Genomic DNA, 11,778 nt, shown 5'->3' with positions numbered 1-11,778 from the left:
TGGAAGCCTCGCCGGCAAAAGTACGAAAGTGAACAGCGCTACAGATGAAGAACAGGAAAAGAGGAAACGTGAGTCCATTCAGAAGGAGGAAGAGGAGAGGAAAATAAAACTGCAGATTTATGTGTTCGTCCTTCGGTGCATAGCCTACCCGTTCAACGCCAAGCAGCCCACCGACATGTCCCGTCGGCAGCAGAAGGTGAGTTATTGCTGCACACCTGTTGTGTGTCTGCTATGCAAAAACCACTGTCTACCACTGGAAATGTGTTAACTGGAAGCAATTGGTTTTACCAGTCTAAAAAGTCAACACAAACGAGAAAACTTTGCATCGTTTTTGTGATCACTAGAACAAACCGGTCAATTCGGTTTATATTTAATCCACAGTTAATCGTCAATTTTAACTAAATATACCCAGAAACGACGGGACATCCTGTGAAGGTTCGCAGAATGTTACAGGGTTTTCGTAGCAGCGTTCCCAGACCGGAGCTTGGGAAAGTTCTCTTGGCATCAGGGGAGCAAAAATGACCGTACGGAGGATGTTTTACGAACCTTTACCAGACCTCCAGTTTCACCGTTCGGCTTAACGCCGTCCTCCGTCGTGGCTCTCCTTTCCTCTCACCGCAACTGCTCTGAGCAGCGGCTTCAGGTATTGCTACGCTCGGGGAGATTAGTTGTGTTAACCGGTATTACAAGTCTAACAAGATCACGATTACACGGTCATACCCTGAAAGCATACAGTGTCACACAACTTGGAATATTTCACAAGTCGTTTTCAGCAGATAATCAATTCATTTCTCATCTTTTTTCTCCGCTTTTTTGCGGCAGGAGTTGACGCATCTGCAGGGGAGAAGCAACCTGCTAGTCTGCAAGTCATAAACTCATAAAAAAGAGGAAAGAGAGACACAAGAGAAAGAGTTTATGCTTAAACAAAAACTTTTCTTTTTTTTTTTTTTTTTTTACAAAAATGTTGTTTTAGGAGTTGCAGCTCATTAAAAGCTGTGGTTGCAAGAGATCTTTTTTCTGTTTAGGCAGATTTATGAACCCATTCGTAATATATCTGCTTTACAGCACAGAATTTAAGGAAATCTGTTTGGTTGTCTATTTCTTTTTTGTAACATTGCTACAAATGCATATGCATCTTACACTGTTGGTAAGCCTGTTTAGTTCCACTTAAATGGTCCTACATTTGTAAGGAAAATGACTTTTTGTGGATTGAGCAGCAGAGCTGAATAAGTTGCCTCCAGGAAAGATTTGCCTTCTCTGCCAATGCCAAACAGCTTATTCAGCTGTTAACTCTTGTTTGGTGTCCTTTATTGGACTGAATGATTGAAATCTGAAGAAACACCACATGATGGCAACTATGCTAATAACAAAAGACAACTAATGTGGCACTCAGATAATTGTTAATAGTTGAATGACCAATGTTGACGTCCATGATACCTGTTTAAGACGTTCAAACGAGAGCTTTACACATCTCTTGATAATTCTCGGTTGGTCTTTGCTATTGGTTGCGACCGGTTTGCAAACTATGAATTGGCACACTACCACTAGGATGTACTAGTGTAACTAGGTTGATTGTACTAAGAGTATGAAACATTCAAGGAGCTAGTAGCCAGCTCAAATCATTTTAGCCAAACACACAGCTCTAGATTGGATTGCAGGATGCCCTGAACACGGTCCTTGACGATTCAGCTGATTATGTGAATAGTTTCCTTCTGTTTGTCCACATTAGAATCACATGAATGTATTTGTGAAGAGCTGGAGTGCAGCCCGATGTTTTGACATTAAATCATCTGAGTATCATACATTGCCTTAATTCGCATGCGTGCGCATTGTCGAAAAATTCTACCACATATGTAGGAGTTGTCAGTTCATTGCACAGACGACAAAAGCTAAGCAAATAATGTTTATTTAAACATAAGCACATTTTTCTTTTTACTGATTATTGGTTAAGGTTAGGGATAGGGTTATGGCTCATCTCACAATGTATGGATAACCATACGTGAGTGGTTACACCTGATGTTCAGCAGCGGCTTCCTGCACCTTAATGGTGGGCATAAATAGATGTTGCAGCAGTGTGAAAAGTAAACAGTGTGGAGGATCTTTCCACAGTGTTTAGACAAAGGAAGCCAACATCTGGTTCAGTAAATCAATAAATGTTCTGATGACAAACTCATTAAGTGGATCAGGATCTTGTACCAAGAGCAGTTGTGAATCTAGGGTTTTGGGTCCTTTACAATTCACAAAGAGCCTCTCCAATCAGCATTTATTATGTTATAGACAATTTAATAATACAAGATAAGTCTAGTTAAATGACAGAACATTAATCTGGAAATGGGAGAGATTATATTTATTTACATAACAATGTCAAAGATCAAGCTGAGTGGTTATAAAGTTGGCTTCTTTGTTGTTTCAAACAAGGATAATACTTTCTGCATCTGTGAGTCAGCTAGAGGCTACTCTGGTGAATTTAATCAGCGCGAGTAGTCCTACAGACGTCCATGTTGCTATCTGTTTTTATGACCTTGTGGATTTGTCTAGTGATGGGCAAAGCGAGGCTTTGTGAATCACTGAAGCATGTTTGTGCCAGAATTGTATCGAGGCTTCGAACTCATCTCCACCACGACACCTTTGGCCAATTTGGGTATCCCTACATTTTGATAATGTTATTCTGTGAAACAATGACACAGGCAAGCCCAGCACAATTACAAATGAGCTACTTACTATACCAGACTGTCAAAAACTGTGATCAACACATTTTGGAGAAATCCCCACACAAAGACCGCATCCTGTGATTGTGCTGATCAGTGTGCTTCAGCAAAACTCTGATCAGCACAATCGCTAGCCCGACGTCCCGGGGCTAGCGATTTTTCCAGTCGGGCTACCAAAATCTATCTCTGCCGTGCCCGTCGGGCTGTCATAGGAAGGAAAAATATATGTCAATGCTTTTGCATTCTTTCGGAAATGTAGCTGGGTAATTATGTCATTGGCATCGGTGAGCCACTGTCAATATGTGACATATTGAAATCGCGTTTGAATTTGCGCTTGTTTTTTGCGCTTGTTTTTTGCCTTCACTTTGCAATCGCGCGAACTGTGTATAGAGAGCGACAGCACTGATTGGTGAGTGACGATAATTTGCGCACCAATTCCTCTGACATCGTCTTATCAATCGTTAGCTTACTACGCAAACATGACAAGTGAAATCTCCCGCAGCAAGCTTAAACATGTGAGAGGTTGATCGCGCAGAGAATCGCTGAGCGTTATGTGAGTGCGTGTGTAAAAGTAGCAGGATATATATTTTAGTTCTGCTGAGCCAAATAAGACAGGTCAGCGTGGAGAAGTGACAGCCAAAGAAAAGCTTACCACAAAACGGAAAAGTTATGACAAATCAGACTATAAGGCAAAAAGAAAGTGCAGCTTTATGGTTTCATGGACAAAAGAATTTCTGTGGCTGCAATATGACAAGCTATATAACCAGGGGTGCACATAAGTAGCCCGCAGGTGCGCATTCGCTGTCAAAATAAAAAACGCGCACAAGATAAGAAGTTGCAACGCGTGTTTGCGTACATAAGATTTTCTAAACATTTGTTTAGAACTCTTAAAGATGTCGAAGAAGCAAGCTCCTTTAAGCAATTACTTTGGTTTTCCTCCACCTCCAAAGAAATGTCAGAAGGAGTCCGAACCACAAAAGAAGCTCGTATTCTCGGAAAAGTGGTTGCAGGAGGTGAGCTGGCTTCAAACAAATGTTGAACGCACAAAGATGTGGTGCGGAATGTGCCGTGAAAATCCCACTCTAGCGGACAAAAACAGTGCCTTTTATATGGACGCAAACGCGTGTTGCAACTTCTTATCTGGTGCGCGTCTTTTATTTTGACAGCGAATGCGCACCTGCGGACCACTTATGTGCACCCGTGTAAATAACATAATGTTCTGCCGGGTGTGTCGTTGGTTTTCCCTCGATTTCTGAGTCGACAAGCGCCTTTGTTACTGGGACCAGTAATTTTAAGAAAGGCCCCCATTAGAACCCATGAGAAATGCAAGAAATGCATTATTGCTCAGTCTGCAATATCTTTCCCAGAACAAACACCAATTGCAAATAACATGCTAAGAACAAACCTGAAAATCTGTTTAAAACAGCGTACTATGTTGCAAAGAGTGAACTACCACTGGCACAATTTAGCAGTCTTTGCAAACTTCAAAAAGCAAATGGCCTCGATCTTGGTTCCACTTGCCTCTTACCTGTGACTTCAGTGGAAATTTCAAATTCAGGATCTGACACAGACTGATTCATGTTCTACACAGTTCTTACAAGTTCATAGAAATTTATGTTCAATTAGAACCAAGTATTTGAGTTGATGATTGTAATTTTTATACAATGTTGTAATTTGTGTTTCAACAATTTTTTGATTAATGTTTTGTTTCCGTTACAATATTATACTTTAATGTATAATATTGTAACGGAAACAAAACAGGAAACAAAACATCAATCAAAAAGTTGCTCTCTTTTTTATTCGGGCTACTTAAATTTATTTTGGGCTACCAAAAACTGAAGAGTCTCTGCCCGAAGGGCTACCAGGGATTTTGAAATTTTGCGAGCCCTGTTATGGGTCCTACACAGTATCTTTGCTGTTCCTAGGACTGTGCTCTTCTGGATAGAGATCTCAGATGTTGTTCCTGGGACCTGCTATAGCCACTTGCCCAGTTTGGAGGTCACTGCCTGCCCCGAGTACCCCGATCTCCACAGGAACCACTGTTACCTTCACCCTCCGCATCTTCTCTAGTTCCTCTCTCAGCCCTTGGGGCTTATTAAGCTTCTAATCCTTCCTGATGTTGCAATCACTTAGTCCTAGTCATAGATGTAGCTATACTATCTTCCTCCACCACTACTCAGTTTGGTTAGCCATCACCAGCTTGTCCATCTGTATCTGGAAATCTCACAGGATCTTAGCTTGGTCATTATCAGCCACCCTAGAGGACATATCCCATTTTGACCTTGGGAGTTCCAGGCCATACTTGGGACAGATGTTCCTGTATACTGTGCCAGCATCTTGGTCATGGCATTCCATGTAAGCCCTGCCTGCTAGTATCTTGCACTTTGCTGTTATGTCCCAGATTATTTCAGTGGCATCTCTGCACAACCTGCACTAGGGCCTTGCCTGGTGTGGTAGAATCTAGTCTCTATCTATTGATCTTTTGCTTAGAGCTTGTTCCGATGTTGCCATGATTAGTGCCTCTGTGCTGTCTTTCAGTCTAGCTTTGTCCACCCATTGGTAGGATTTCTCAGTATCACTTGTTCTGTTTGGCGGTTGTATATGCTGTAAAGCGGCCTGTCCTTCCATGATGGCTCCTCTTTATGCTCCTCTTCTTTCTTGGGTTTCTGCTGCCTGAGCTATTCTCTAAGCACATGATCAGTTGTGGCCATCTTGCTGATGTTGGAACACTGAGAAACGAGTTATTTTACCGTTAGTTTAGATGTTTGATGTCAAAGAATTATTAAAACCCGATTCTTTGATCCCCATAATAGAACAGAGAAAACCCGACTCAGAGTGGTCAAAACATTTTATATTTAATTCTTTATTCAATCATCTTCCGGAAGAGAGACCCCTGCACAGCCCAACGCCAGTTGCAGGATCTCTAACATTAGAATCCTAAAATGTGTCTCATATAGGTGTTATTTTGGTACTTTACACGTCACACATAGTTTCAACAACTCCTTATATATGGTACAAGTTCCTCTTTTCTGTCTGGCTTCCTGTATTTATTAATATGCTTGTATAGCTCTACACTAACTTCCTGTTTTTCAGTCTGGCTGAGCACTTAGTTTGTGAGTCAAAAGTGGCCTTGCTTTACAAACCTTCATTACTAAAGTACATAAAACAATATAATCAGAAAATAAGCACTAAGAATATATTAATTACATGACAGAATCCATAGGTCCCACATACTTTTCATGTAACCCCTTCTGCAGGGATTACTCGTGTGTAGCATTCCAGTTGCTCCCTATTCTCATTCCTTTTCCACTTATGCCTTCTTGTTCCAGTAGCCCACTTCTCATCAGTGTGTCCTGGTTCCTCAACACTTGACACAGACCTTGTTAATCCAAGCAACGTCTGAGCAATTAAAATATTTTTTTTTTTACCAGAGGTTTAATATAAATCACTGTTCTTTATATTTTTGTATTCAACATGCCCTTGCAAATGAGATGCCACATTCTCTGTTTGCGTTTGCTTGATGTGTTATATTCAACACGTGTTGCATGTATGTAGCTTAACGGTCACCACAACTTTTATCCGTGGTGGAATTATGTTTGAATTGCCACAAAATACAGAATGAAGAATTTGAAAACCTCCCACAAAGCGGGTTTTTGCTACCACTTTAACAGTGACTTTAAGCTTATTAGGGCCCGAGCACTAAAAGTGCGAAGGCCCTATTGTATCTGCTCCGTTTCTTATTATTAGGGCCCGAGCACCGAGAGTGCGAAGGCCCTATTGTATCTGCTCCGTTTCATATTATTATTATTATTATTATTAGGGCCCGAGCACTAAAAGTGTGAAGGCCCTATTGTATCTGCTCTGTTTATTATTATTATTATTATTATTATTATTATTATTATTATTATTATTATTAGGGCCCGAGCACCGAGAGTGTGAAGGCCCTATTGTATCTGCTCTGTTTATTATTATTATTATTATTATTATTATTATTATTATTAGGGCCCGAGCACCGAGAGTGTGAAGGCCCTATTGTATCTGCTCCGTTTCTTCTTCTTCTTCTTATTATTATTATTATTATTAGGGCCCGAGCACTGACAGTGCGAAGGCCCTATTGTATCTGCTCTGTTTATTATTATTATTATTATTATTATTATTAGGGCCCGAGCACTAAAAGTGCGAAGGCCCTATTGTATCTGCTCTGTTTATTATTATTATTATTAGGGCCCGAGCACCGAGAGTGCAAAGTCCCTATTGTATCTGCTCCGTTTCTTTTTATTATTATTATTATTATTATTATTATTATTAGGGCCCGAGCACTGACAGTGCGAAGGCCCTATTGTATCTGCTCTGTTTATTATTATTATTATTAGGGCCCGAGCACCGAGAGTGCGAAGGCCCTATTGTATCTGCTCTGTTTATTATTAGGGCCCGAGCACCGAGAGTGCGAAGGCCCTATTGTATCTGCTCCGTTTCTTATTATTATTATTATTATTATTATTATTATTATTATTATTAGGGCCCGAGCACTGACAGTGCGAAGGCCCTATTGTATCTGCTCTGTTTATTATTATTATTAGGGCCCGAGCACCGAGAGTGCGAAGGCCCTATTGTATCTGCTCCGTTTCTTATTATTATTATTATTAGGGCCCGAGCACCGAGAGTGCGAAGGCCCTATTGTATCTGCTCCGTTTCTTATTATTATTATTATTATTATTATTATTATTATTATTCAGGTAAAACAAGGGCCTTTTTGAGGGCCTAAACATGCTCAAAAACTCATGAAATTTTGCACATGCGTCAGGTCTGGTGAAAAATTACGTATTTTAATGTCCTCAGACATGGCCAGGGAAAATTGGCTCAGTAGCGCCACCTAGGAAAATCTAAAACGCGAGCCCCCGGTGTGGGTATGACCTACATGTATGAAAATTGGAACACATATCTATTGTTAGTAGACGCACAAAAAAGTCTATTATGGCCATGTCCTAAACACAACAGGAAGTCCGCCATTTTGGATTGAAGGTGACATTTTGGCTCTGATTTTGTTGTTTCCATGCCTTGTACTTTAACGAACTCCTCCTTGGGATTTGGTCCTATAAACTTCAAATTTGGACAGTGCCAACTACACACCTGGGCCATGTTAAATTGCGGAGCTTTTGAGTTTTCACAATACGGTGACGCCGTGGCGCCGCGGCGAATTTCAATGACTCGCCATGAAAATCTTATTGCCTCTCATTCTGTCATACATTGTCCGAGCTGGACCAAAGAGTACACTTATGATAAGGCTCCACCCCTGAACACATTTCAACTGCCATATTTGACATCAGGGACAGCGCCACCTAGTGGGAACAGGAAATGTCATGTTTTACACTTTGGGGTACAGTATTGTGATGGGTGACATCTGCAGCCTCAAATTTCTCCAGGAAAGCCTTAAGGAGTTGGTGTTGGGTTACAGTGAAAACTGTGACTTTTCGCGAAAGGGTGTGACCCCAGCAGCATGGCGAACTTTGATGTCTCGCCATGGAGAAACAAATTAGTATAACTCAATGAAATCCAAGCTGATCAGAACCAGACTTTACAGGTATGATGTCAGACCCGCCCTGAACAGATTGATGTGCCCATTGTCGGGAATACGCAGAGCGCCACCTAGTGGCAACAGGAAATGTCATGGCTTTCACTTTGTTGTACTGATTTTCACAGGTTCATCGTGGCCACCTCAAAAGCGGTGAATATCACCATCAGTGCCTCATGATGCTTCAGTGCGAAAATTGTGACTTTAAACTGAACGGCGCACCCTGATGGGAAGGCGGTTGACCATGAAAAATGAAGTGGCTTTTGAGGGGCTTGGAAAGTGTATATAGGCTTTAAATTTGGTGCACACCTCCAATGTGCTGAGGGCTTTTTTGTTATGTGATCATTTTCATTGAATATCCCAAAATGGCTCCACAGCGCCCCCTACAAAATTTCAAAACCACAGCCCCTGCTCTGTGTTTTATGTATGAGTCTGAAACCTGGTAAGCTTATAGGAGATATCAAGATGTACAAAAAAGTCTCTTGGAGCAATATCCCAAATCCAACAGGAAGTCAGCCATTTTAAAATTAATGTGCAATTTTGGCGACATTTTCCCCACTTTTCAGGCACCGTACTTTGATGAAGTCCTCCAAGGGATTTCATCAGATTGATGCGATCTCCAGTGCGTGGAATCCAAAGACCTTTGTGATGTTAAATTGCGAAGCTTTTTACATTCAGGGAAACGGGGTGGTCATGGCGGCACGTAGAGTTTCAATCACTCGCCAAAAAGCAGTAATCTGCTGTCACTCAAAAACACAATGTTCAATCTCTCCCAAAGGTCATAGGCGTGATGAGACTCGAGCTCGGAAATGTTTGTTATGCCATTTGTCAGTAATGGTTAGAGCGCCACCTAGTGGGACGACTAACTAATCATGATTGACGAGATGAAATGTTAGCTGGTGGTTAAATGCATGAATTCCATCAATGTGACATCAGATCGGACGTGCTGGTTTCAGGTGTTGGGCGTGGCACGACACGCCGGGGGTGCGAGGGCCCTCATAACGCTGCTTGCAGCTTTAATTATTAGGGCCCGAGCACTGACAGTGCGAAGGCCCTATTGTATCTGCTCTGTTTATTAGGGCCCGAGCACCGAGAGTGCGAAGGCCCTATTGTATCTGCTCCGTTTCTTATTATTATTATTATTATTATTATTATTATTCAGGTAAAACAAGGGCCTTTTTGAGGGCCTAAACATGCTCAAAAACTCATGAAATTTTGCACACGCGTCAGGTCTGGTGAAAAATTACGTATTTTAATGTCCTCAGACATGGCCAGGGAAAATTGGCTCAGTAGCGCCACCTAGAAAAATCTAAAACGCGAGCCCCCGGTGTGGGTATGACCTACATGTATGAAAATTGGAACACATATCTATCGTTAGCAGACGCACAAAAAAGTCTATTATGGCCATGTCCTAAACCCAACAGGAAGTCCGCCATTTTGGATTGAAGGTGACATTTTGGCTCTGATTTTACCGTTTCCATGCCTTGTACTTTAACGAACTCCTCCTTGGGATTTGGTCCTATAAACTTCAAATTTGGACAGTGCCAACTACACACCTGGGCCATGTTAAATTGCGGAGCTTTTGAGTTTTCACAATACGGTGACGCCGTGGCGCCGCGGCGAATTTCAATGACTCGCCATGAAAATCTTATTGCCTCTCATTCTGTCATACATTGTCCGAGCTGGACCAAAGAGCACACATATGATAAGGCTCCACCCCTGAACACATTTCAACTGCCATATTTGACATCAGGGACAGCGCCACCTAGTGGGAACAGGAAATGTCATGTTTTACACTTTGGGGTACAGTATTGTGATGGGTGACATCTGCAGCCTCAAATTTCTCCAGGAAAGCCTTAAGGAGTTGGTCTTGGGTTACAGTGAAAACTGTGACTTTTCGCGAAAGGGTGTGACTCCAGCAGCATGGCGAACTTTGATGTCTCGCCATGGAGAAACAAATTAGTATAACTCAATGAAATCCAAGCTGATCAGAACCAGACTTTACAGGTATGATGTCAGACCCGCCCTGAACAGATTGATGTGCCCATTGTCGGGAATACGCAGAGCGCCACCTAGTGGCAACAGGAAATGTCATGGCTTTCACTTTGTTGTACTGATTTTCACAGGTTCATCGTGGCCACCTCAAAAGCGGTGAATATCACCATCAGTGCCTCATGATGCTTCAGTGCGAAAATTGTGACTTTAAACTGAACGGCGCACCCTGGTGGGAAGGCGGTTGACCATGAAAAATGAAGTGGCTTTTGAGGGGCTTGGAAAGTTTATATAGGCTTTAAATTTGGTGCACACCTCCAATGTGATGAGGGCGTTTTTGTTATGTGATCATTTTCATTGAATATCCCAAAATGGCTCCACAGCGCCCCCTACAAAATTTCAAAACCACAGCCCCTGCTCTGTGTTTTATGTATGAGTCTGAAACCTGGTAAGCTTATAGGAGATATCAAGATGTACAAAAAAGTCTCTTGGAGCAATATCCCAAATCCAACAGGAAGTCAGCCATTTTAAAATTAATGTGCAATTTTGGCGACATTTTCCCCACTTTTCAGGCACCGTACTTTGATGAAGTCCTCCAAGGGATTTCATCAGATTGATGCGATCTCCAGTGCGTGGAATCCAAAGACCTTTGTGATGTTAAATTGCGAAGCTTTTTACATTCAGGGAAACGGGGTGGTCATGGCGGCACGTAGAGTTTCAATCACTCGCCAAAAAGCAGTAATCTGCTGTCACTCAAAAACACAATGTTCAATCTCTCCCAAAGGTCATAGGCGTGATGAGACTCGAGCTCGGAAATGTTTGTTATGCCATTTGTCAGTAATGGTTAGAGCGCCACCTAGTGGGACGACTAACTAATCATGATTGACGAGATGAAATGTTAGCTGGTGGTTAAATGCATGAATTCCATCAATGTGACATCAGATCGGACGTGCTGGTTTCAGGTGTTGGGCGTGGCACGACACGCCGGGGGTGCGAGGGCCCTCATAACGCTGCTTGCAGCTTTAATTATTAGGGCCCGAGCACTGACAGTGCGAAGGCCCTATTGTATCTGCTCTGTTTATTAGGGCCCGAGCACCGAGAGTGCGAAGGCCCTATTGTATCTGCTCCGTTTCTTATTATTATTATTATTATTATTATTATTATTCAGGTAAAACAAGGGCCTTTTTGAGGGCCTAAACATGCTCAAAAACTCATGAAATTTTGCACACGCGTCAGGTCTGGTGAAAAATTACGTATTTTAATGTCCTCAGACATGGCCAGGGAAAATTGGCTCAGTAGCGCCACCTAGAAAAATCTAAAACGCGAGCCCCCGGTGTGGGTATGACCTACATGTATGAAAATTGGAACACATATCTATCGTTAGCAGACGCACAAAAAAGTCTATTATGGCCATGTCCTAAACCCAACAGGAAGTCCGCCATTTTGGATTGAAGGTGACATTTTGGCTCTGATTTTACCGTTTCCATGCCTTGTACTTTAACGAAC

The 11,778-nt window shown here is 42.0% G+C and overlaps 1 protein-coding gene across 2 annotated transcripts in view; it reads left to right on the top strand.

Annotated features, from left to right (window-relative positions):
• Positions 1-11,778, top strand: part of cadps2 (Ca++-dependent secretion activator 2) — a 180,617-nt gene that overhangs the window by 301 nt on the left and 168,538 nt on the right. For both annotated transcript variants that reach the window (XR_014800732.1, XM_084934412.1), the window contains exon 1: positions 1-196. This exon is cut by the window's left edge. Coding sequence is in view for 1 of the 2 variants with exons in the window: in XM_084934412.1 (XP_084790538.1) it covers positions 1-196 (196 nt within the window). In the remaining variant the exon portion in view is untranslated. The remainder of the gene's footprint in view (positions 197-11,778) is intronic.

The sequence above is a fragment of the Perissodus microlepis genome, chromosome 7, assembly GCF_051167445.1.
Source record: "Perissodus microlepis isolate ML-2025 ecotype Zambia chromosome 7, ASM5116744v1, whole genome shotgun sequence".
Lineage (NCBI taxonomy): Eukaryota > Metazoa > Chordata > Actinopteri > Cichliformes > Cichlidae > Perissodus > Perissodus microlepis.
The sequence above is the reverse complement of the archived record's forward strand: the minus strand, read 5'-3'. Positions and strand labels throughout refer to the sequence as shown.